The sequence below is a fragment of the Mirounga leonina genome, unplaced genomic scaffold (genome assembly GCF_011800145.1).
Source record: "Mirounga leonina isolate KUSES-001 unplaced genomic scaffold, KU_Mleo_1.0 Mir_92, whole genome shotgun sequence".
Taxonomy (NCBI): Eukaryota; Metazoa; Chordata; class Mammalia; order Carnivora; family Phocidae; genus Mirounga; species Mirounga leonina.
In genome coordinates, this window is record NW_023270852.1 from 8,585,131 (window position 1) to 8,611,015 (window position 25,885).

At 37.0% G+C, this 25,885-nt stretch overlaps 1 protein-coding gene across 5 annotated transcripts in view; it reads left to right on the forward strand.

Annotated features, from left to right (window-relative positions):
• The window catches only part of STK33 (serine/threonine kinase 33), a 158,485-nt gene that overhangs the window by 117,604 nt on the left and 14,996 nt on the right, over window positions 1–25,885 (forward strand). For 4 of the 5 annotated variants that reach the window (XM_034995438.1, XM_034995437.1, XM_034995441.1 and 1 more), the window contains one exon: window positions 17,737–17,943. The exons of the other annotated variant lie outside the window; for it this stretch is intronic. In XM_034995438.1, coding sequence (XP_034851329.1) covers window positions 17,737–17,943 — 207 coding nt within the window. The remainder of the gene's footprint in view (window positions 1–17,736; window positions 17,944–25,885) is intronic. 5 annotated transcript variants of the gene reach the window in all.

Sequence of the window (25,885 nt, forward strand, 5' to 3'; positions counted from 1 at the left end):
TACCTGGCCTGAAATCTTGAGTAATTATTCATTTACATGTTGCTTCCCCCATCAGACTTATTGCCTTCAGCATAGACCCTGTACCTTACCGAGCTTTGTATTCCTGTACCAGAGCATTACCTGGTCACAATAGGAACCTTGGAAGAAGCTGCTACTTCTCCATATTTATCCTCTTTTTGTTCTGTGGTAACGAGGATCCTCACTAGCTGGAAACACTGCTATCTAGTCTTCGTTGCTGGTTATCCCTAGTTTTTGTTAGTTATCATGATGGCAGAAGTAGGAGCAATTTTCGGGAAGTGTCCTTGAATGGAGGGCATATGGCATTCCTCAGGTTCATCTTCTTTCCCGGTGAATGGAATACAGATGGGATGGCTGGAGTTTGACTAGCCATATTAGACCATAAGGTGGAATCCATAAACTGAGGATGGCAGAGCAACAGGATGCAAGGAAGCAGGGCTTTTAGCTCACAGAGCCCCCGTGCCAGCCCTTGACTACCCACCTCCAGACTTTTTCATGAGCAGGAAACAAACTTCTGTCATCTTTGAGACACTGTCAGATATGTTATTGGGCCTAATACCATTAATCTATACTCAATAATTGTTGAATGAGCGAATGATTCAATAAGTGAATAGGTCTGTAGGTATCTCAGAAAATGTCCAAGAACTGAGTTTGGAGATTTCTAAAGACACCTGGGAACTATTGCTAAGCAGTATTCATCTGTGAAAATATTATTGTACATCTATTATTTGCTAGACACAGTGCAACGTACTGTTGCTGGTATGCTTACATTGTAGTAGCATTGTTGCAGAATGATGGTGGCTTGGATGGGGTGGTAGCAACAGAGTTGGAGAATAATAAATGCAGTATGTTTTTTAGATATAGTGACGGGACTTGATGGTGGCTTAGATGAGGAATGAGGATAAGGGAGGAATCAAGGATGACTTCCAGATTTTGCTGTAATAGCTGGTGGGACCATGATGGTGCCATTTACTGAGATGTGGAACACTGTGGGAAAAATAGGTTTTTTTTCCAGGGTGAGGGTGGTAGATCAAGAGTTCCATACTAGATATGCAAAGTCTGAGATGCCCATGTGGCATCCAAGTGGAAATATTAAATAGATAATCGAATATATGAGTCTGGAACTGGGGAAGTCCGAGCTGGAGATATAAATTTGGGAATCATGAGTGTATAGACGCCATGTAAAGTCATTAGGCTGCAGAGATAAGTTAGGAAGAAAAGACAGAAAGGAGAAGAGGCCCCAGCAGCCTGCCGTTGGATACTACAACATTCAGAAGAGGAGACACCAGCCATGGGGGCTGAGAAGGGATGGCCGATGTGGAGAGAAGAAAATCGGGAGAGTGGTGCCAGCAAAGTTAGGTGAGAAGAATGTTGGAGAAAGTGAGAACAGTCAGCTCCCAGTTAAATGCTGCCAAGATGTCAAGACGAGATGAAGAGTTTCCATTAGACTGGCCAACAGAGGGGTTGATGGTGACCCTGAGGGCCCAGGTAAGTTTAGATACATATCAGAAACTTATAGTGATATCACTCTTCTTTTCAACTCTCTAGTTTTTCTTTGGCAATTTCCAATCATTGTTTTGAATAATATTTTTTCCTTGAAGGACTAAAAATCCAGTTTTCACTGAAAGCTGGGTTATATCTGCCCTCTTCTGTGAATGTGTTGATCTCCAAATGATTCTGTGCAGTAAGTCTTTCTGGCCTAAAGTAATTGTGCAAATGAGCTAGCAGCTAAATCCTTGCAAAACCGTTCTGAGGAGATTTGTAGTACAGCAAAATCAAAAACTGTAAAACAGATGGTGTGCCTTAGAAATCTCTCTCTTTTCAGCAGCACATAACATTCGGGTTTGGCCATTTAATTATTTGTTTTCTAATTAGTACAACTTTATTTCTGGCTTTGGTCATTTTTTCAGAAGTCTCCATTTTTGAGCCTCTGTAACATTTGTCTCTATGTAGTCTTTGCCAAATGGATAGAGAAGTGACAGATAGCGTGTACTATATCGGACTACCCTAAGGAGTTCAGTGTATGAAGTTTAGAATACTGGCATTTTATAAACTTCTGAAAGGCAAAACTCTTTTCTTCTTAACCACTTGAAGCCTTCCTGTAATTCATATCCTCTGTTTGAAATAATCTAAAAAGAATACGTTACTTCTCTCAGTACCTGGCTGCTTTATAACCAGAGCTTATCTTTTGCAATATCTAACATATAGTGACATTTTTTCAAAGAGCTTTATTGGATAAAAAGTTTTTATGATTCAGCCTATGTATTGTGCGTTTTGAAATATGGTATATCTCTGCAAAGTGTTCTGAGAAAAATAGTCATAGCTTCTCTATGTACATTTAAGTGAATGGAACTTAAAATAAACACATTTGTCATCCTGATTTCAAAAGTCAAAGATTAGATGTAAGGAAAACCAGCCAAGAAATGACTTTCCTACAAAGGAAGAGTTTGATGATGACTCCCATGGCCAGGAGTGTGCCTGCGATCCTCTTGAGTCTGTTTTTTCCTTCCTGTCCTCTTTCCTCTCAACAGTGGCTCAGGAGTTTATTCCATCTTATTAGGCAATTACAGTTGCTTCTTGGTATTCCTTCAAGTCCCCTTATGACATATAACACCAGGAATTTGCATGTTTAACAAGTTTCCCAGGTATTTTTAATGCCTACTTATATTTAAGAATGCAACTATAAATTAAGGAAATATTTTTCTTCTATGGCTTGTCATAGTTTCCAGATTTGAGCTCTTTCGGTTTTATTTATACATTCGGTAATTCCTTTGACAGATTTTGTGTGTGTGTGTGTGTGTGTGTCTACCATGTTGTGCTAGGTAATAAATAAAATATCATTAAAGATATATAGGGTATGGTCTCTGATATAAGGAACTTATAACCTGGTAAGAGAGACAAGCTGTGTAAAAGATACGATCAATGAAGAAAATGATAAATGACATAAGAAGACCAGAGATAACAGAGGCAAGCAAGTGTAAAATCAGGAAGTTCAATCTGACTGGCAGAGAAAATGCTCGAAGGAAAGAAGTGGGAAACGAACTTTTAAAAATGGAAAGAGAATTGTGAGAGGACTTGAATCTCAGGCTAAAAAGTTGTAACTTGCAGTCATAGATGGTAGAGAACAATGTACACTCTTTGAAATGAAGGAAATTATTGTTATAGTGCATCAGTCTTGCAAGGTGGCTTATTTTAAATGGGACAGCAGTCATTTAAATGTCTATTCATTTTAACAAGTATCTTTGGATTTTAATCCATCAGGCACCATTGGGGTTCAAAGATGAATAAAACACAGTCTCCCTCCTTAAGTAATTTACCACAAAGTACAATGTACTTTTTTTTATGGTCACACTTTGTGAAGGCACTTGTCATCAAGGTGTGGCGTCTAATCTCAGAATGGTCTTTCCTAGTGTGTGAACAAGGCCCTTCTTTTTACAAGTTATTATCCAGGTTTTTGTCATTAGCTTTTGACAATTAGCCTTAACATATACACTCTACATAAGAAAATGAAACTTTTCTGATGCCTAATTGTGGGGCATTTTTTTCTGACTGTATACTTTCATCCCAAATGTGTCAAAATCTTACCTTTATTTTACTATATTTAGTTATTCTTAAATTGTGAATTATCTTATGTATATGAATATGTCGAGGTCCTATTTAATGAAGGTTTCTATAAAAATTATGTTACAAAGCAGCTCATGAACCAGGAACCTTGGAGATTTATTCACTATCCAATGATAGGTAGATAGTTAATAATTCAGTAACTATTTATTGCATAACTACTATGTGCTGCAGAGGACACAGGGATGAGTCTGGCACAGCCCCTGTGCACAGGTTGCCCACAGCCTAATAGAGGGTTCAAAATAAAAATACAGGCAGTGAATGAGTATATAATAATGTGTGTGTATATATAAACATAAATAATATGTAAAATACACTATATGTTATATGTAAGTATACAATGACATGTGTTCTATAAAGATAAAAATACATATTTTATATATACTGTGCTATATAATACTATATAATACAATACGATACAATGTACGGTATAGTGTCATATAATGTAGTAGTGATACTAGGTTTTCAAGAAGAGAGCCATCATTCCCTTTAGGGGATTATAAAAACTACTTAAAGTGAAGGTAATGTGTGACCTGGCTCTGAAAGAGCGGGTAAAAGTAGAAATTAGTGTTACAGTTGTGGTAAGAAGGATGAGGATTCTAGGTAGGAAGAACTTTACAAAGATATATAGAGAAAAAAATGTGCAATATATTCAGAGAACATGAAGTATAGTAGTAATTCTGTTTTTCTAGAACCATAGAAGACATGTAGGGAAGTAGTGGGAAATTAAGCTGTAAAGGCAGGTTAGAACTATTTCACTCTAGACCTTGACTTATCTGGAGGAGACTTTATGTTTGGCTTGTTTGACAGAGGGTTGCTACTGGAAAGCTCTGCAGGACCCTGATCACAGCTGAACCTACTTGAGTTTCTCCTTTGTCCCTCTGATCCTTATAGGGTGACTTGGGTGGACTTCGATGAGGTCTGTGGGCTAAGAAGAGAACACCTATTCTAATGGAGTGTACTGCCTGGGAGAATAAGAAGCTGGAAAACCCCCAGGAGTAAATTTGAGTTGAAGGTCTTGAGAGAGCCTTACACACAGGTCATGGCTTAAGGGCAGAAGCAAGATCTTGATGAAGAGAGAGTAAAGCAGGAGTCAGGATCTCAGTGGAAACAGGATGGGCATTGGAGCAGGTTGGGGACAAGTAGCAAGTGTCTGAGACTGCTCACAGGTCAGCTCCATCAGTTAGTGGGCTGGTAGATGTATTGCTGGCAAGACAGACAGAACTTCAGGGAGAATAACCTGGCAAAAGTGTGTGTGGAACAGCTTGCTTGCTGGCAAGCAGAAGCTGGAGCACTGGGGTGCCTAGGTGGCTCAGTCGGTTGAGCATCTGACTCTTGATTTTGGCTCAGGTCATGATCTCAGGGTCGTGGGATCAAGCCCCATGTTGGGCTCCACACTCAGTGGGGAGTCTGCTTGAGATTCACTCTCCCTCCCTCTCCCTTTGCCTTTCCTCCCCACACCCCCCTGCCCACATGCTCTCTCTGTCTCTCAAATAAATAAATATTTTTTAAAAAAAGAAGTTGGAGCACTGAAATAGGACTTGGGTAAGATGATGAAGACTAGAATTCAGGCAAAGAGAGTGGAACAGAAAGGAGGGGGAAAATCAGATGTTAGGAAGAGAATCAACAGTTTTTCAACTAAGTAGAAATATTAGATAAAGGAGTACAAGGACTCAAAACTGTTTTTCAGGTGACTGGGAAAGACAAAAAGTCTGGAAGAATTGCTGGTTTCATAGATTAGAAAAAGAGTGAGGTGTTTTTTGGAACAGTATATTAAAACTTCTATGCTTGAGTAATTCCAAAAAGAGTATTGAAAAAATGGTGAATCTCCTAGGATATTTTTAGGTAGAGCTTAAAAAATTTTCACCCTAAATTTAATTAATTGCAAAGGATATAATTTCCTTAATATTGATAATTAAAAATAAAACTAATATTGTTTTTACATGAATAAGACATTCATCTTATGCCTTTGTAAAAATTTGTGATCAGTCTCTTCTTTAACAGGAACTATAGGTTATTCATTCTTTTCTTTGAATTTCTGTTGCTATTCCCCTTCTTTCACAAAATTTTATCCTAATATATATTTTTGCTGAAAGGTTTTTATTAATCATCCTATAATTTGTCTCATCTTGCAAGAAAAACGTTCAAATACATATTTAATTTTGTTTTTATTTGCTGTGATTTTAAGGTTCTAAATGTTTAAAAATTACTTAATGATGATTTATCATTATGATTATTAGTACATAATTGATCAAGAGAACATAATTATAATTTGCTATAATTATTAAGTATCACAAGTACAATTATATTGGAAATGCATCTCTGTACTGGATAGATAGGGCTGCATTTCTCCACCCCAAAAACTTTATTCATCCATGATTGACTATTACTTATTGTTAGAAAGAGACAGCATTCAGTTTCAATTGTATTGTTGTTTTAGTTTTTAAAGATGTAGGCACCTAGAACCTTATGTGAATATGTAGATGTGAATGGAAGGAGTTTCAACATAGCAGTGTCACTCAGCTCTTTAAATCTCTTTGAGTTAATTGTCAAAAACCACCCAGGGAAAGGCCTGCTAGAGAAGGTTCTGGTTCCTGCCAAGATGCTGAATTAGCACAGATTACTTCATCTTCTCTGAAGATTAAACCTAGAATAACTTTAGAGAAAAACCTCATGATACCAGGATTCAGAGAACAGCATGAGAAGTCCTTGGGAAGATGAAGGATTCATTTTGAGTTGCTGCCTATGGTGGGTGAGGCGACAGCCTGGAGCCAGGACAGGATGTTAAAGTAGGAAGACAAAAAAACCCAAGTTCCCCTTTTGCTTGTCTTCCTTTGCCTTGGGACATTGATGCCTGTCCCCTCACAGGGGTCTAAGAAATAAAATCAGAGCCAGCACTGAAGCCCTGTTTTGAGTGAGAAGCTAAGGAAAATGGGTGGGAATTGACTGGTTTTTGGCATTGACTCCTTACGTGTTGAACTCCAAATGCTAGGACTGGCGGGTTGTGTTTTTAGGAGTGCCTCATCTGAAGGTTGTTTCTCCTGGGAGAAAGTTGATAAGGATGAAACCCTAGACTGTGGAGTAGCTTGGAGAGGGCAGGTTTGTGGTGCCTAAAGTTCTTACCCCTTACTCTTCCTTGAGCTCCCGGGCTGAGGGCCTGGATTTGACCTTAGAACCATGCCCTGTCCTCCCAAGGAGCCAGTACTCCCTGGGGAAGATGAGATCACAGGCCAAATTTCAGACACCATTAGGAGAGTTTAGAATAGACAGTCCAAAATTTAAAAGTCAGCAAAGTGAGCATACTAAAAGAGATAAGTGGAAGATGTTAATAATATGGAGGAAGAATATGAAATAATACAACAGAACCAAGTAGAACCATTTAGGTGTAATGGTTGAAATATAGAACGCAACTATATAGGGTAAAGAGTGAAATGGGTGCAGCTAAAGAATGAATTAAAAAACTAGGCGATCAGATTATGGAACTTTACAGAAGGAAACGGGAAGATAAATTGAAAATGTAAAAAAAGAGAAAAAAAAGTTAAGATATGTGGAGTTAAAAGTAAAAGTGCCCAAATTCCTATAATAGGAGCTTGAGAGAGATAAGTAAAAAGGAGGAGGAGAAAATCTTCAAAGAAATAATAGAGATAAAATAATCAGAATTAGAGAAGAAAGTCTTCAGCATTCAACAGATGATAGAATACTAAATAGAGATAAGGAAAAACTGACAGAAGAGGCATAATGAAATTTAAGAACATTAAAAACAGGAAAAAACTCTAAAAGCTCCCAGAAAGAAATAGTAAGACATATAAAAAAGAACAAGAATCACATTGACATCTTACTTTTGGGGAGCAACATTCGATACAAGCATAAATAGAGTAATCCTCTAAATATATTAAAAGACCAAGAACTTTAAACTTAGAATTTTGTATCCATCCAAATTATCATTCAAATGAAAAGATATTATAAAAATATTTTCAAATATACAAGACCTCAGAAGGATTGACACACAAGTCATACACGTAAAACACTTGGTTGAAATAATTAAATAGGAAAACCAAATCCAGAAGCTGCTACCAGAGCTATGTGCAGTAAGAGTCTTTAAATACCTCAATAAAGTTTGTTGGTGTCAAAAAGCAAAACTAAAAAACCACAAAACCAAAGAATAAGAGGAGAAATTATTTTCATAATAACAAGAATTAAAATGCAAAGCAATATCTATGTGATAAGCACCGAGAAGGGAGAGAGAACATTTGTCCACTGAGAGGGCGCTAAAATGGGAGATGTAGACATCAGATTTTTAAAGTGGGAAAGAATTAAAAAACAAAGAATGGGGCAAATTGAAGTAGTAAACATAAATGATAGAAACAAGTACAAATATAAAAATAATTACAAATAAATGGGTTAGAAATACCTATTAAAAGACATATTGTCGGGCGCCTGGGTGGCTCAGTTGGTTAAGCGACTGCCTTCGGCTCAGGTTATGATCCTGGAGTCCCGGGATCAAGTCCCACATCAGGCTCCCTGCTTAGCAGGGAGCCTGCTTCTCCCTCTGACCCTCCTCCCTCTCATGCTCTCTGTCTCTCATTGTCTCTCTCGCAAATAAATAAAATCTTAAAAAAAAAAAAAAGACATATTGTCAGGTTGAATTTTTGTTGACTCTAGCTAAGTGCTATTTACAAGAAACACATTTGAAGCATAAGGACAGAGAAATATTGAAAAAAAGAAGAATGGAAAAGGACATACCAGGCAAACACTAACCTGTGTCACTAAATTAAAGCCTGTGTAACTGAATAAATTCCAGTTAATACCTTAACACACCTTTACACAGAACAAATACTACTAGAGATAAAGAATTTGTCATTTCCTGAATGACAAATGAAATTTGTCTTTATTATGATAAAAATTCAACTGAACCATGTATGCAACTAATACATGTTATTTTAAACATGTATGCAATTAATAAAGTAACCTGGAAAACATAATATATCAGAAGTTGACAAAAGTACATGGAAAAATGGGCAAATTCATCATAGTGGGAGATTTTAATGCACTTCTCTCAATTACTGATAATGTAAAGCAAATGGAAACAAAAACAGTTACAGAGATTTTAACAACACAATCAACAAGCTTATCCTAGTGGACACATAAACAATTCTGCACCCAACAATTAGAGAACATATAGCTTTCTTAAGCCCATGTGGAACATTTATCAAAATTGCTCTTATACTAATCCATGAAGCAAGCAAGCCTCAATGAATTCCTCACAAATCACGTTCTCTAACAATATGCAAACACGCATCAGAAGTCAATAGCAGTTAGATTAAATATCTGCGTGTGTTTGGAAATCACATCACATGCTTCTAGAGAAGTCCTGGGTTAAGAATAAATACTAACGAGAAAAAATGAAATCCTTAGAACTGAATGACAATGAAAATACATCATGTCAAAACTTGTAGGATGCTGAAAAGTTTGTTTTGGCAGAAGTTTGTAGCCTAAAATACTTAGAAAAGAAGAAAGGCTAAAAATTAATAAACTACTATCCAACTTAAAATGCATGGAAAAAATCCAGCGGAATATACCCAAATAAAGTAATAGGGGGAAAAAGTAAGTGAAAATAAAGTAAATAGAAAGCGAAGGTAGAGGAGAAAAGATAACAAGAACAACATTTGAGTCTTCTGAAAGACCAACAAATAGAGAAAACTTTGGCAAAAGTAATTGAGAAAGAAAAAGAGAAGACAAAAAGTAGATATTACATATGAAAAAGAGAATTCAGCCACAGGTAAAGCACAGAAAAAGGATTGTGATTTAAATGATAAGAAATTTAAAAGACAAGGGAATCCTACCAACACTGTATACTAATAAATCTGAAAACTTTGGCCAAATGGACAAAATTTCTCGTTCCAGAAAAATTTTACAGCTTCATAAAACTGTCTCAAGAATAAATAGAAAACTTGAATGGTCCTATAGTTATGAAAGAAATTGAAGTAGTAGTTTAAAATCTTCCATAAGGAAGATGATGGGTATTAAGATGAGCATGATGAGCACCGAATGATGTATTGAAGTGTTGAATCATGTATTGTATACCTGAAACTAATTAACACTGTATGTTAACTACACTAGAATTAAAATTTAAAACTTTATATATATATTAAATAAAAGTTACATATATTAAATAAAAATAAAATCTTCCATAAGGAAAACACCAGGCTTAAAATTCAGATGATTTTACAGATTAGTCCCACAAGACTTTCATCTCAAATTTGTAACTCACCTCGCACCCCCAACAAGAGGGAATTTTTCTTTACTTCTTCAAAAAGTCTAATATAACTCTGTATACTGTAGTATAACAAAACTAGACCAAAGGAAACTAAACCTATGAAAAAGGAAAATGATCCATTTCACTTATTAATATAGATATGAAACCTTAAACAAAATATTAGCAAATTGGATCCAGTTGTGTATATGAAAAGATAATACATCATGACCAAGTTGGATTTTTGCTCAGTATACAATGATGGTTTAATTTCAGAAAAACAGCTATAAATATAAATTCCCACATTAACATATTAAAGGAGAAAAAGCATATGATCATTTCAAAAGAAATACTTATAAGACTCAACATACATTCACAATTAGAAATAAAAGGAAACTTCTCTAACCTGACATAAAAGATTATAGCAAATATCATTCTAAATAGGAAATATGAGAACTTCCTTTAAAATAAAGCAGTAGTCAAGGAAGTCAGCTTTCAATATTTTTTTTCCAAGATTGTGGTTTTTAGTTAACTTGAGACAAAGAAAAGATATTAAAGGCATGGGAATTGGAAAGCAGAAATAAAACTTTTATTATTTATCGTAATATGCAAATTATTAGACACATTATTTGAAATAATAGGAAAGCTGAGTAAGATAGCTGGATTTATTATTGATATATAGTTAACCCTTGAATAACATGGAGATTAGGGGTACTTTCCTCCTGTGCAGTTGACTCCCCAGAAACTTAACTACTAATATCAGACTGTTGATTAAAGTCTTGCTGATGACATGAACAGTCAATTAACACATATTTTTATGTTATATGTACTATATACTATATTTTTATAATAAAGTAAGTGAGAGAAAAGAAAATGTTATTGAGAAAATCATAAAGAGAAAATACATTTAAAATAACCTACTGTATTTACCAAAAAAAATCTGCATATAAGTAAACCCACACAGTTGAAACCCATATTGTTCAAGGGTCAGCAGTATATCAGTATAGAAGTGTATCAAATCAACACATATACACCTTAAACTTACACAGTGTTGTTACATGTCAATTATTTCTCAGTAAAGCTGGAAAAAAAGATTGGTATATAAAGTTCAATTACATTTCTATTCACAAGCAACCAACAATAGAAAATGTAATAAAAATGAAGACATGTAAAGCAGTATCCAAGAATATAGAATATCCAGGAATAAATCTAACATAAGATTCCTAAGACCTCTTTTGGTAAAGTTAGGAAATTTTATTGGAAAACATTGAAAAAGACTTAAGTGAATAGATTGTGGTATGGTCTAACAATGGAATATTATATAGCAGTCCGAGTGATTAAACTACATGTAGTAATATCTATGAAGCAATGAAATTTATCTTTAAACTCATCATAGTTTTGTTAAGATATAATCTGCTCACTCTAAAATACACTGATTTTAAGTATATAGCCTGATGAATCTTTATATATGTATATATTTGTGTAACTACCAGCCAGAACAAAATATGGAACATTTCTATCCCCAATCAGAAAGTTCCATTGTTCCCTTTTCCAGAGTGATTGGACCATTCACCAGCAATGTGTGAGTTCTAGTTTTGCTCCCCATCTTCTCCAATGCTTATTATTGTCGATATTTTTTATTTAGATGCTCTGGTAGATTGTAATAGCATCTCATTGTGGTTTTAATCTGCATTTCCTGAATGACAAATGAAATTGGTCACCTTTATTTATGTTTATTGGTCTTTTGGTTATCTTCTTTCGTGAAACACTTGTTCAGGTCTTTTTTCCCCCTCATTTTTTCTATTTGGTTTTATGTCTTTTACTTATTGATTTGTAGGAGTTCATTATTTTAGATAAATGAGCATTCTGTGACACACAAATAAATATATATACAAAAACAAGAAATGGAAGAAGCTGACTTACGGAAAAGAACATGGAAAGGATTACTGCAAATCCTTGCTCAAGGAGGTGGCTTTTGAAAAAGAACAGATCATTGGAAATTGGGGGTCTTGAAATGGATTCCCTGCAAACTCTATCCTTGCCCACATATCCCTTTGAAAGTCTTCATGTACAGCCAGGTGTACACAGTTTGAAAAATGTTGGTTTGAATATAGTGAGTTTGTTTTTTTATTTTTCCAGCTTTATTGAGATATAATGGATGTATAACATTATATAAATTTCAGGTGTACAACATAATGGTTTGACATATGTATATATTGTGAAATGATTACCACAATTAGTTTAGTTAAAACATCCATCAACTCACATGCTTACAATTTTTTATCTTTTGATGGGAACTTTTAAGATCTGTCTTAGCAACTTTCGAATATACCGTACAGTATAGAAGTCTCCACAAACACCTCTAGCTAAAAATTCTTGGCAGGCAATTGGAAATACACTTCTGTAATGGGGTAAATTACTAAATTTCTCAGGCTGCTTCCCCCTGAAGAATAGGAATATCAACACTAACCTTGTATACTCATATAGTTGCTACACTTATCAAAGAAAATCACTGAGACGACTTTTAGGGAAATTTTTAAAGCATGCAGTTGCTTACTTCAGTGGTCATTATTACCTTGATATGCTGCTGCCGAGCACTCATTGAGGCCCAGGAGGGTGAGCTTGGCGGTTTTACCGGGTGCCACCAGTTCATGTGGGTATCTGCAACTTACATTGTTTCTTTTCCTACTGTAATGTACATTAATTACTAGTCATATAAAGGTAATAGCTGAGGTTACCCTGGTAAGTGATTTAAATGGTAAACAAAAAAGGAAGAATAACTTTTCTTCCTCCATCCCCTCATTCCCTCACACTAAAGATAGCCTTTGTTAAGTCTCTATGCATTCTTTCAGAAGTAATTCTATGCATTTTTATGTATATACCTTACACAAGCGGGTTCATACTACGCAAGCTATTCTTTTCTACCTAATGTATCTTGGAAAGATTTCTTTATTTTTTAAAAAGCAGCATTGGATCCCAAATTATGGATACACTATTATGTTCTAAGTAGTCCCCTATGAATATGGAACATGTAAATTGTTTCAGATTATTTCTATTCTAGCAGTGGTACAACAAATGTTCTTATAAATATATGTTTGCATGCTGTGCTATCAGGTAAATTCTTAACAGTGGACTTACTGGTCAGAGAGGAGGTGCATTATACATTTTGATAGGTTATTGCTAATTTGCCCTCCCATAAAAAGCCAGTAAATGAGAAAGCCTGTTTGCCCACACCCTCACCAACACAGAGTATTACCAAACTTAAAGTTACGTCCATCTATTAAGTGAAGACTGGCATCTCATTGTTTTGATTTGGGTTTTGTTAATTTTGTGAAGTTGAGCAGCCTTTTATGTTTTTTTTATAAAGTGATTATTCCATTTTCCTATTGAAAAAAATTTTATTCCTAGGTGTCAACTATACTCAAGTAAAAAAACAACAAAAAAACCTTAGGAATATTACAAAATAAAGAGTTCTGGCTATTTACAAAAAGTGGAAATGATGACCTGAAGCTAAAGACCTAGAATATTTCCTTTTAGCTTTGCCATTTTTAAAAAAAGATTTTATTTATTTATTTGACAAAGAGAACGAGTGAGCGAGAGAAAGCACAAGCAGGGGGAAAGGGAGAGGGAGAAGCAGGCTCCCCGCTGAGCAGGGAGCCCACATGGGACTCAGTCCCAGGACTCCCGGGATCATGACCTGAGCCAAAGACAGATGCTTAACCAGCTGAGCCACCCAGGTGCCCCTAGCTTTGCTAATTTTATGTTTCATACCACCTCACCCCAGCTCATAAATATCATTCGTTCATTTATTCATTCATTCAAAACTACTCATTAAATACTTACTGTTTATAAAATACTGATAGTCACAGTCCTTGAACAGGCGAAGTATGTTAGATAGGGACATATGTTTAGATCTCCAATTTTGGTCTCCACTTAATACTAAGGTATTAAATCAAATCTTAGTTTTTGCCAATGCTTCTTCTCCATGAGTATTCATTTTTCCATTTTTCAAAATAAAATAGTCTCAACCCTCTGTTAGTTAACCAAGTAGAAGTTTAGTAACCAGAATGTGGGTGTTCTATTTTTGAAAGTCTCAGATTATTGACGTGTTACTGCTGCCTTCTTGCCATTTACTACTTCACAATTGATAAGTTCAGTATCTGACTCTGATTACAACCAGTAAAAGGAATTCAGAGGTTAGTGTCCTGATAGTAAAATGACATACACTTTACAGTGTCTGCCCTAATAATTCTGCCCATTTTTGTTTGTTGGTTGGTTCATTTGTAATTTCTGTTGAACCTAGAAGGCTCATGACACAGAGCCCTGGCCCACTTATTCATAGGTCTGTCCAAGCATTTTTTTTTTTTGAAGATTTTATTTATTTATTCATGAGAGACAGAGAGAGAGAAGCAGAGGGAGAAGCAGGCTCCCAAGGAGCAGGGAGCCCGATGGGGGACTCGACCCCAGGACCATGAGATCATGACCTGAGCCGAAGGCAGACGCTCAACCGTCTGAGCCACCCAGGCGCCCTATCCAAGCATTTGATACAATTCCTCCTCCAGCTGCTAGCAAGCAAGAAGGGGGTAGTCTAGTAAGTTATTGACTGGACTTTAGACTTTGTGCCCTGTTTGATATCACACATGAATGTAGGAAGCAAAGAGCTAAAGATTTCCAAATAGTAGGGTGTTTCTGAGGGGATAATGTCCTATTCTGAATCCTTTCTCTTCTTCACAATCTCTGTGGAATGAGAAATAGGGTCATTTCTTTGAGTACAAAGGCACTCTACTTTAGGCATATAGAGTATCAGTCATCAAGCTCTTACGTGTATTATGAGCATTTGAAGGATTGCTAGAGATGCAGATTCAAGATAATACAGGGAATCCTTGCTTTGTATAGTAGCGCAGGACCATAAAAATAACAATGCAGGTTGAAACTGCAAAAGGATCTTAATAATTATTGGGGAAAATTACGATTGTTCCATGCCCTTTAAAAATTTTTGTTAAATAATAAAAACTAACTGTTGGTTCTAATACTTGGGAAATGAAACAAAAGGAAAACTGATTTTTCTTAGTGCATTGTAATTTAAAACATTAGAAATATTAAGAACTGAAGTGTCTTATTTTTTTTTTAGAAAAACTTATCAAAATCAGTTTAAACAGTGCTTATCTTCTTCTCCTTGTCCTATAACTTACAATACAGAGGGGAGCATCTTTTTTTATACTTCAGTGAGTCCTAATACTATTCTCTAAGTTTGGATCAACTTCCAACATCTTATCCTTTGTGCTTTCAATGTCATGAATTATCTCTGAAAATCCTTTAAATGATACCTTCTTTGCGGGCATCACTTTCTCCAGGGCACCTCTGTCCTTTCTGCACACCACTTTCCTCTCATTTCTGTTCATAAGTTTGCCTTCACCAGGTTCCTTTGGTTGCATATCTAGGTTCTCTCAAACGGTGGCAGTGGCAGTTTCCAAGGTCAGCTACTTCTTCTGTTACTCCATTGACATTTGATTCAGATTTCACTTCCAGCATGATCACTTTTCATCTACTTGATGCACTTTCATCTTAGCTGGCAGATTCCTGGGGAGGCAAGGAGGCAACACGACTGCATACTTTGCTGTCTGTGTGTGAACTGAGGAGCGGATGCCCAGTGTCCCATCACCAACAGACCATGAAAGAAGTGACATGACTCGTCACTGATCACATTGCACATCTGTAATTTACATGGTGATTGTGGCTGGAAGAGCTAGCAGTGAAGTTCGAACTTTATGTAATTATTGATAACATACCACGGTGACTGAAATTTGAACTATATTATTGGGGGACTGAGATTATTTGTAACTAAGTCATGATAACTGAAATTCATGCATATGAGCACTGTGCAAAGCAAGGACTGACTAAACAAATGGGCTGTCACAGGGTACTACTGGGATAGGATTTCTGTAGTAATTACAGTTTTGTTGGGTATGCTGGTTGTACACTGGCTCACTCTTTTTAAGGGCTTTTTGGAAGTGACTTACAGAATGCAAATGTTTAATTTGCTATTTATATCAGGATAGGCTAAATTATGCTGTGGTAACAAATGACCCCCAAATCTCAGTGGTCTCGATGCCATGGCACAGATTGGCTGGGAGGAGGGGAGGAGGCTTTGTTTTACTTTGTCCTCACTCAGGGACCCAGGCTGAGGGAGGCTCCATCTCTGTGCTTCTATAGTTACGAAGGTAGGGATAGGGAACATGATAAATTACACGCTATCTCTTATAGTTTCCACCCAGAAATGATATATACTATTTCCGATAACATTTCACTGGCCAAAACAAGTCACATAGTCATATCCCAAAAGATATAGAGAACAGAATTCTACAACATGCCTAGAAGAAAGGATATTGTGATTACATGAAAATTAGGAACAAAGGTCAGGATGAAACCAGAAAGTTGTAATAGAGGCTAGATGGATCATAAGGATCAAACAGGGCTATTGGCAGAGCCCTGGAGGTCAGAACTCTTTCAGATGAGCGATCAGAGACTCTACTATTCTAGACAATTCCAACTCTTTTATGGTCTCAAGACTCAGTCTATATTTCATCTGAGTTTAAGTTGACAACATTTTTTAAAGTTCTGGGATGCTTGACAGAGATGACTCTCAAATTGAGCCTTGGAGGAAATGTAGGCTATGGGTTGGCAGAAGGCATGGTAAGGGCATTTGGGGAGTGAATGGGTAGAGGATGCTATGGGTAGATGTAACCAAAAGCAGGATGCTATGAAAGTAGTAAGAATATAGAACTTCTTAAAACAGAAAAAAAAAGAACTTCTTAAAACAGGATGAAATAGAAGAACCACGAGGAATTAGTTGCATAATGATCCTCAGTTATTACCGTTCTATACTTAATGTGTGTCTATGTCTTTAACCACAAATATGTTAAACTCTACAAATCCTCAACAGTGTACTCTGATGTCTACCCTTAAAGTGCTCTGTTTCATAGTATTCTGCGTCACTGATGCTTAATGCTTCAATCCACCCACATACCAAATTAACATAGAATCACTTCATAGCTGTGCCCACACTTGTATTTCCCTTTTTAATCTAAATGTGATCTAAACTTGTCTAAACCTTCTCTACTAGTCTGAGTTCCTAGGAGCAAAAATATTTAAAGCATACCTACTCTCTCAGGAGCCATTTGAGACTGCATTCATATATTTCTTGTTATTAAGTGGAATATTATTTTTGAGAAAAACATTATTAATATAAAACAGTCAATTTTGGTTTGGTATGGTCACATTTGGGATTAAAGCAGTGTGCTGAATCAGTTATAATCATGGCCACTTTATATTTAAATCTTCTAGTCAACTAAAAAACTTTCAAATCAAACATCTCTCTTCTTGGACACAGTGTTTAACTACTTAATGAGTTTAGCTTTCCTACCTGGAGATTTTGATGTTATATAAGCTTGCCCTTAGTGTTGGGCCCACCAGACTGGGGGCAACTTTTTTCCTTCTTTCTGCTTCCCTGTTAGTTTTCTAAGAGTCGCTCTATAAGGGGGTCTTCAGATTCCAGGGAATTCCCATATCTAGTGTCCTTTGCATGAGCATGTTGCATTGTTCTTTCAAACCCTAATATTTCCCCCCAAACCCTAACCTGTTGCACATGATCTCAGTCAAGAGGCATGAGCCATATCAGCACAGGGAGGATGCTCCAAAGGGCAACAGAAGTTTTGCTGTTTATTCAGCATTTTGGTTTTTCCAAGTGACTTACTGAATTTAGGAAGATGTATTACTCGAAGTTGTAAAAATCTTTTCAATTTTCTAAACTGTTTCTAACACCAAAAATTCATTGTTAATATTAGGGCAATATGCTTTCTTCAGCAAGACCAACCAATGTGTTAGAAATGATGAAGGAATGGAAAAATAATCCAGAAAGTGATGAGGAAAATACAACAGATCAAAAGGACAACTGGTCCATTCAAGAGAAGTTGAAAGATTACCAACCCGGCAGCCCCAGTGGAAATGTCCAGGATATCAGTAGCACTTCAGATGAAGAGGAGGAGAAACAGGTAGGAGGGACCAACAGAACAAGTAGGAAGAACAATTGTTCCATTTCTCCAAACTGTAAAAGATTTTCACAACACTTGGAACAACTTTTGCAACTCTGTCTTTTTTTGTTTTTGGTCTGTAAGGAAGGACCTACATGACAAAGCAAGTAAAGTTCTCACCTCTCTTAATGCTATTGTGATTTAGCAGGGTAGCCTACATGTTTATTCTAAGATCTATGATTATGTCGGGCAGGGGTCTGCAAACTTTTCCCATAAAGGAACAGAGAGTAAATATTTTAGGCTTTGTGGGTCCTAATAGTCTCTGTCACAACTTCTCACCTCTGATGTGACAGTATGAAAATAGGTATAGACAGCAAATGAATGAACATGGCCACGTACCAACGAAACTTTATTTACAAAAACAGAATGGTGTGTGATATTTGGCCCATGGGTCAAAGTTAATAATTTTGTGCTTTACCAGGCTATACAACTTGGAATGATTTTATGTATTATCTAGGAAAAGATTTTTTACATTATCCAGTTATTTGTTTCCAATTTTATGATAACTAAAACTATTTATATATGTTTATCATTTTGCCTTATTAGATCTAAAAGAGCTTTATTCTTTTTGGTGAATATAATTCAGTAACATTTGATTAATTCCAGACAGGGTTCTACTAACCAGATATCCTAGCAATTTACCCAAACTGTTTTTTCTTTTGTTTCTATGTTTATGGAAAAATTTTCCGTGGGTTTGTTCTCTTGAATATCTTGAAATATCTCAAGATATTTCTTTTTTTTTTTTAAGATTTTATTTGTTTATTTGACAGAGAGAGAGACAGTGAAAGGGGGAACACAAGCAGGGGAAGTGGGAGAGAGAGAAGCAGGCTCCCCACTGAGCAGGGAGCCCGATGTGGGGCTCGATCCCAGGACCCCGGGATCATGACCTGAGTCGAAGGCAGACGCTTAACGACTGAGCCACCCAGGCACCCCATCTCAAGATATTCCTTATCTTGAAATCTAGTGAACATATTTGAATTCTTTTTTAATCATTTAGTGTCCTACCAGTGGGGGCTGTGTTCACCTCAGGGCAGCCCCGACCCCGTGAGGAGCTGTTACTTTCTGGCTCTCTGAGGTGTAGCGTAGGCCGAGTGCTGCTCAGGCCTGAGAGGGTCGGTTCTGAGCTGCGCCCAAGAAGGTGCTTTGCTGCCTGCCCCTCCCATGCTAACAAGGCCATCAGAAACCTGCAGAAAGAGACTTGGTAGAGTGATCTACTGGTTGATTTTGACTTACTGGTTGAGAACTTCTTCATCTACTTGATAGCAAATGTCTAGATAATAAGTTTAACATTTAATGACTCAGCTATTTTGAAATAATCATATTTTTACCATAATATAAACGTAAGTATGTTGCATTCCCTTCATCCTCTCTGGTCTGTTAACAACTCCTGAAATGCTTAGCAGCTGTGTATATTTTATATTGTTAAAAATAATACCCTAAAAACTCATGTGCATTCCTTATTGAGGACAGTTTGAAGATTTTTCTATTAGCTGACTTGGCATTTTATACATACATATTCATATGCACACACACACATACATAGACATTCTCACATGTATACACATGTACCACATACATATATACAGTTGATCCTTGAGTTACGGGGTGGGGTTAGGGGTGCTGACCCCCATGCAGTTGACAATTTGCATAGAACTCTTGACTCCCCCAAAACTTAACTACTAATAGCCTACTGTTGATTGAAACCTTTCCAATAACATTAGTGGCCTATTAACACATATTTTATATGTTATATGTATTATATACTGTATTCTCACAATAAATTAGGCTAGAGAAAAGAAAATGTTATTAAGAAAACCATAAGGAAAAGACATTTACAGTACTATGCTCTACTTATCCAAAAAGATCCGTGTATAAGTGGACCCACACAGTTCAAATCCCTGTTGTTCAAGGGTCAGCTGTACATATAGTCACACTCAGATGTGTGTGTTACAATAATATACACACGTGCATCTACAGATACACATATACAAACACAAATACACATACACCACATAAATCCACATTATCTTTTGTATTTCATAGTCTTGGATTGTATCTGTGTTTGTCACTGAATCCGACATAAAATATCCTTGTGAACCAAATATTTGGTTGGTTGTCTTCCGTCTCCTTTTCCATGGCTCTGTCACACCTCTCCCCTCCCTTCCCCCACCCCTGCAAGTCATAGAGTGATGGGACTTGCTCTGTTGTTCTCAGCTACTACTTCCAACTAGGGAACAGAAGAGTTGGAATTTGAGGTGCTTATGGATGCTAGAACTATAACCAGTGGTATAAATTTTATACCAGGTAGATGGAAATTTTAAGAACATAGATCAGCAGGAAGAACTTTTCTACAGTCAGAGCTCACCTGCAATAAAACGGGCTGGTCCATAGATAGTAAACCCCACATCCCAGTTAGTAGAAGTATTCATGCAGACTCTGGAGAGCTACTTGTCAAAACTGCTGTAGCAGGAATTCCTGTAAGATGGGTAGGAGTTTGCCCTGGATGTCCTCTAAGGAACTTTCCCATGCTTAGGTTTTGGCTGTGATGTCTTGGGAGGAATACATTACCTTGTGTGGGAGTTTTTCTGAAAAGTGTTACCCCTTAAAAGAAAGACTTCTTCAACATTTAACATACTAAGTTCTTTCGTGGGTTTTTATGAATAAGCATATTAAGTTCTTTTCACGGGTTTTTATGAATAAGCACGGTACTTTGTTAATTATATTGAAGCTGAGCTTGTGCTAAGAAATTACTTCTTTTCTTTCGAATCTTCATTAGCAACAGTAAATAGTGGAGTATAAAGTTCTCAAGTGATAACTGAAAATAGAGCTTGCCATTTACTCTTTTTTTTTTAACTCTGATTTTTTTTATTTTTTGAGTTGTTGCACAGACACTTTTTTATTGTTATGTTAATCACCATACATTACATCATTAGTTTTTGATGTAGTGTTCCATGATTCATTGTTTGTGCATAACACCCAGTGCTCCATGCAGAACGTGCCCTCTTTAATACCCATCACCAGGCTAACCCATCCTCCCACCCCCCTCCCCTCTAGAACCCTCAGTTTGTTTTTCAGAGTCCAATATCTCTCATGGTTCGTCTCCCCCTCCAATTTCCCCCCCTTCATTCTTGCCCTCCTGCTATCTTCTTCTTTTTTTTTTTTCTTAACATATATTGCATTATTTGTTTCACAGGTACAGATCTGTGATTCAACAGTCTTGCACAATTCACAGTGCTCACCATAGCACATACCCTCCCCAATGTCTATCACCCAGCCACCCCACCCCTCCCACCCCACCCCCCACTCCAGCAACCCTCAGTTTGTTTCCTGAGATTAAGAATTCCTCATATCAGTGAGGTCATATGATACATGTCTTTCTCTGATTGTCTTATTTCGCTCAGCATAACACCCTCCAGTTCCATCCACATCGTTGCAAATGGCAAGATTTCATTCCTTTTGATGGCTGCATAATATTCCATTGTATATATATACCACTTCTTCTTTATCCATTCATCTGTCAATGGACATCTTGGCTCTTTCCACAGTTTGGCTATTGTGGACATTGCTGCTATAAACATCGGGGTGCACGTACCCCTTCGGATCCCTACATTTGTATCTTTGGGGTAAACACCCAGTAGTGCAATTGCTGGATCGTATGGTAGCTCTATTTTCAACTTTTTGAGGAACCTCCATACTGTTTTCCAGAGTGGCTGCACCAGCTCTCATTCCCACCTACAGTGTAGGAGGGTTCCCCTTTCTCTGCATCCCCCCCAACATGCGTCGTTTCCTGACTTGTTAATTTTAGCCATTCAGACTGGTGTGAGGTGATATCTCATTGAGGTTTTGATTTGGATTTCCCTGATGCCGAGCAATGTTGAGCACTTTTTCATGTGTCTGTTGGCCATTTGGATGTCTTCTTTGCAGAAATGTCTGTGCATGTCTTCTGCCCATTTCTTGATTGGGTCATTTGTTCTTTGGGTGTTGAGTTTGATAAGTTCTTTATAGATTTTGGATACTAGCCCTTTATCTGATATGTCATTTGCAAATATCTTCTCCCATTCTGTCGGTTGCCTTTTGGTTTTGTTGACTGTTTCTTTTGCTGTGCAAAAGCTTTTTATCTTGATGAAGTCCCAATAGTTCATTTTTGCCCTTGCTTCCCTTGCCTTTGGCGATGTTTCTAGGAAGAACTTGCTGCGGCTGAGGTCGAAGAGGTTGCTGCCTGCGTTCTCCTTTAGAATTTGATGGACTCCTGTCTCACATTGAGGTCTTTCAACCATTTTGAGTCTATTTTTGTGTGTGGTGTAAGAACATGGTCCAGTTTCATTCTTCTGCATGTGGCTGTCCAATTTTCCCAACACCGTTTGTTGAAGAGACTGTCTTTTTTCCATTGGACCTTCTTTCCTGCTTTGCCGAAGATGAGTTGACCATAGAGTTGAGGGTCCATTTCTGGGCTCTCTGTTCAGTTCCATTGATCTATGTGTCTGTTTTTGTGCCAGTACCATACTGTCTTGATGATGACAGCTTTGTAATAGAGCTAGAAGTCCAGAATTGTGATGCCGCCAGCTTTGCTTTTCCTTTTCAACATTCCTCTGGCTATTTGGGGTCTTTTCTGGTTCCATACAAACTTTAGGATTATTTGTTCCATTTCTTTGAAAAAAGTGGGTGGTATTTTGATGGGGATTGCATTGAATGTGTAGATTGCTCTAGGTAGCACTGACATCTTCACAATATTTGTTCTTCCAATCCTTGAGCATGGAACGTTTTTCCATTTCTTTGTGTCTTCCTCAATTTCTTTCATGAGTATTTTATAGTTTTCTGAGTACAGATCCTTTACCTCTTTGGTTAGATTTATTCCTAGGTATCTTATGGTTTTGGGTGCAATTGTAAATGGGATCGACTCCTTAATTTCTCTTTCTTCTGTCTTGTTGTTGGTGTATAGGAATGCCACTGATTTCTGTGCATTGATTTTATATCCTGCCACTTGACTGAATTCCTGTATGAGTTCTAGCAGTTTTGGGGTGGAGTCTTCTGGGTTTTCCACATAAAGTATTATATCATCTGCAAACAGTGAGAGTTTGACTTCTTCTTTGCCGATTTGGATGCCTTTCATTTCTTTTTGTTGTCTGATTGCTGTGGCTAGGACTTCTAATACTATGTTGATTACTATGTAATTCTCCTTTTTGATGGGGTCTTTGTCTGGTTTTGGGATCAAGGTAATGGTGACCTCATAAAACGAGTTTGGAAGTTTTCCTTCCATTTCTATTTTTTGGAACAGTTTCAGAAGAATAGGTATTAATTCTTCTTTAAATGTTTGGTAGAATTCCCCTAGGAAGCCATCTGGCCCTGGGCTTTTGTTTGTTGGGAGATTTCTGATGACTGCTTCGATTTCCTTAGTGGTTATAGGTCTGTTCAGGTTTTCTATTTCTTCCTGGTTCAGTTTTGGTAGTTGATACATCTCTAGGAATGCATCCATCTCTTCCAGGTTATCTAATTTGCTGGCATAGAGTTGCTCATACTATGTTCTTATAATTGTTTGTATTTCTTTGGTGTTGGTTGTGATCTCTCCTCTTTCATTCATGATTTTGTTGATTTGGGTCCTTTCTCTTTTCTTTTTGATAAGTCTGGCCAGGGGTTTATCAATCTTGTTAATTCTTTTGAAGAACCAGCTCCTAGTTTTGTTGATGTGTTCTACTGTTCTTTTGGTTTCTATTTCATTGATTTCTGCTCTGATCTTTATTATTTCTCTTCTCCTGCTGGGTTTAGGCTTTATTTGCTGTTCTTTCTCCAGCTCCTTTAGGTGTAGGGTTAGGTTGTGTACTTGAGACCTTTCTTGTTTCTTGAGAAAGGCTTGTATTGCTATATACTTTCCTCTTAGGACTGCCTTTGCTGCATCCCAAAGATTTTGAACAGTTGTGTTTTCATTTTCATTGGTTTCCATGAATTTTTTAAATTCTTCTTTAATTTCCTGGTTGACCCACTCATTCTTTAGTAGGATGCTCTTTAGCCTCCATGTATTTGAGTTCTTTCCGACTTTCCTCTTGTGATTGATTTCTAGTTTCAAAGCATTGTGGTCTGAAAATAGGCAGGGAATGATCCCAATCTTTTGGTACCGGTTGAGACCTGATTTGTGACCTAGGATGTGATCTATTCTGGAGAATGTTCCATGGGCACTAGAGAAGAATGTGTATTCCGTCGCTTTGGGATGGAATGTTCTGAATATGTCTGTGAAGTCCGTCTGGTCCAGTGTGTCATTTAAAGTCTTTATTTCCTTGTTGATCTTTTTCTTAGATGATCTGTCCATTTCAGTGAGGGGGTGTTAAAGTCCCCCACTATTATTGTATTGTTGTCAGTGTGTTTCTTTGCTTTTGTTATTAATTGCCTTATATAATTGGCTGTTCCAATTAGGGGCATAGATATTTACAATTGTTATATCTTCTCGTTGGATAGACCCTTTAAGGAGGATATAGTGTCCTTCCTCATCTCTTATTACAATTTTTGGTTTAAAATCTAATTTGTCTGATATAAGGACTGCCACCTCAGCTTTCTTTTGGTGTCCATTAGCATAGTAAATTGTTTTCCACCCCCTCACTTTCAATCTGTGGTGTCTTTGGGTCTAAAATGAGTCTCTTGCAGACAGCATATCGATGGGTCTTGTTTTTTGATCCAATCTGATAGCCTGTGTCTTTTGATTGGGGCATTTAGACCATTTACATTCAGAGTAACTATTGAAAGATAGGAATTTAGTGCCATTGTATTGCCTGTAAGGTGACTGTTACTGTATACTGTCTGTGTATACAGTGGCTCTCTCTTTGCTTAGAGGACCCCTTTCAATATTTCTTGTAGGGCTGGTTTTGTGTTTGCAAATTCCTTTAGTTTTTGTTTGTCCTGGAAGCTTTTTATCTCTCCTTCTATTTTCAATGACAGCCTAGCTGGATATAGTATTCTTGGCTGCATATTTTTCTCGTTTAGTTCTCTGAATATATCATGCCAGTCCTTTCTGGCCTGCCAGGTCTCTGTGGATAGGTCTGTTGTCAATCTAATGTTCTACCTTTGTAGGTTACATATCTCTTCTCCCGAGCTGCTTTCAGGATTTTCTCTTTGTCTGTGAGACTTGTAAGTTTTACTATTAGATGTCAGGGTGTTGACCTATTTTTATTGATTTTGAGAGGGGTTCTGTGTGCCTCCTGGATTTTGATGCCTGTTTCCTTCCCCAAATTAGGGAAGTTCTCTGCTATAATTTGCTCCAATATACCTTCTGCCCCTCTCTCTCTTTCTTCTTCTTCTGGGATCCCAATTATTCTAATGTTGTTTTGTCTTATGGTATTGCTTATCTCTCAAATTCTGCCCTCGTGATCCAGTAGTTGTTTATCTCTCTTTTTCTCAGCTTCTTTATTTTCCATCATTTGGTCTTCTATATCACTGATTCTCTCTTCTGCCTCATTTATCCTAGCAGTTAGTGCCCCCATTTTTGATTGCACCTCATTAATAGCCTTTTTGATTTCGACTTGGTTAGATTTTAGTTCTTTTATTTCTCCAGAAAGGGGTTCTCTAATAACTTCCATGCTTTTTTCAAGCCCAGCTAGTATCTTTAAAGTGATGATTCTGAACTCTAGATCCGACATCATACTAATGTCCGTATTGAGTAGGTCCCTGGCAGTCGGTACTACCTCTTGTTCTTTTTGTTGAGGTGATTTTTTCCATCTTGTCATTTTGTCCAGAGGAGAATAGATGAATGAGAGAACAAAATGCTAACAGGGTAACAACGTCCCCAGAAAATATACTCTAAACAAATCAGAAAAGACCTGAAGCCAGGAGAAAAGAAAGGGAAAGAAAGAAAAAAGATAAAAACAAAAACAGAACAAAACAAAACAAAAAACCAGAATATGATCAAATATGATCAGGC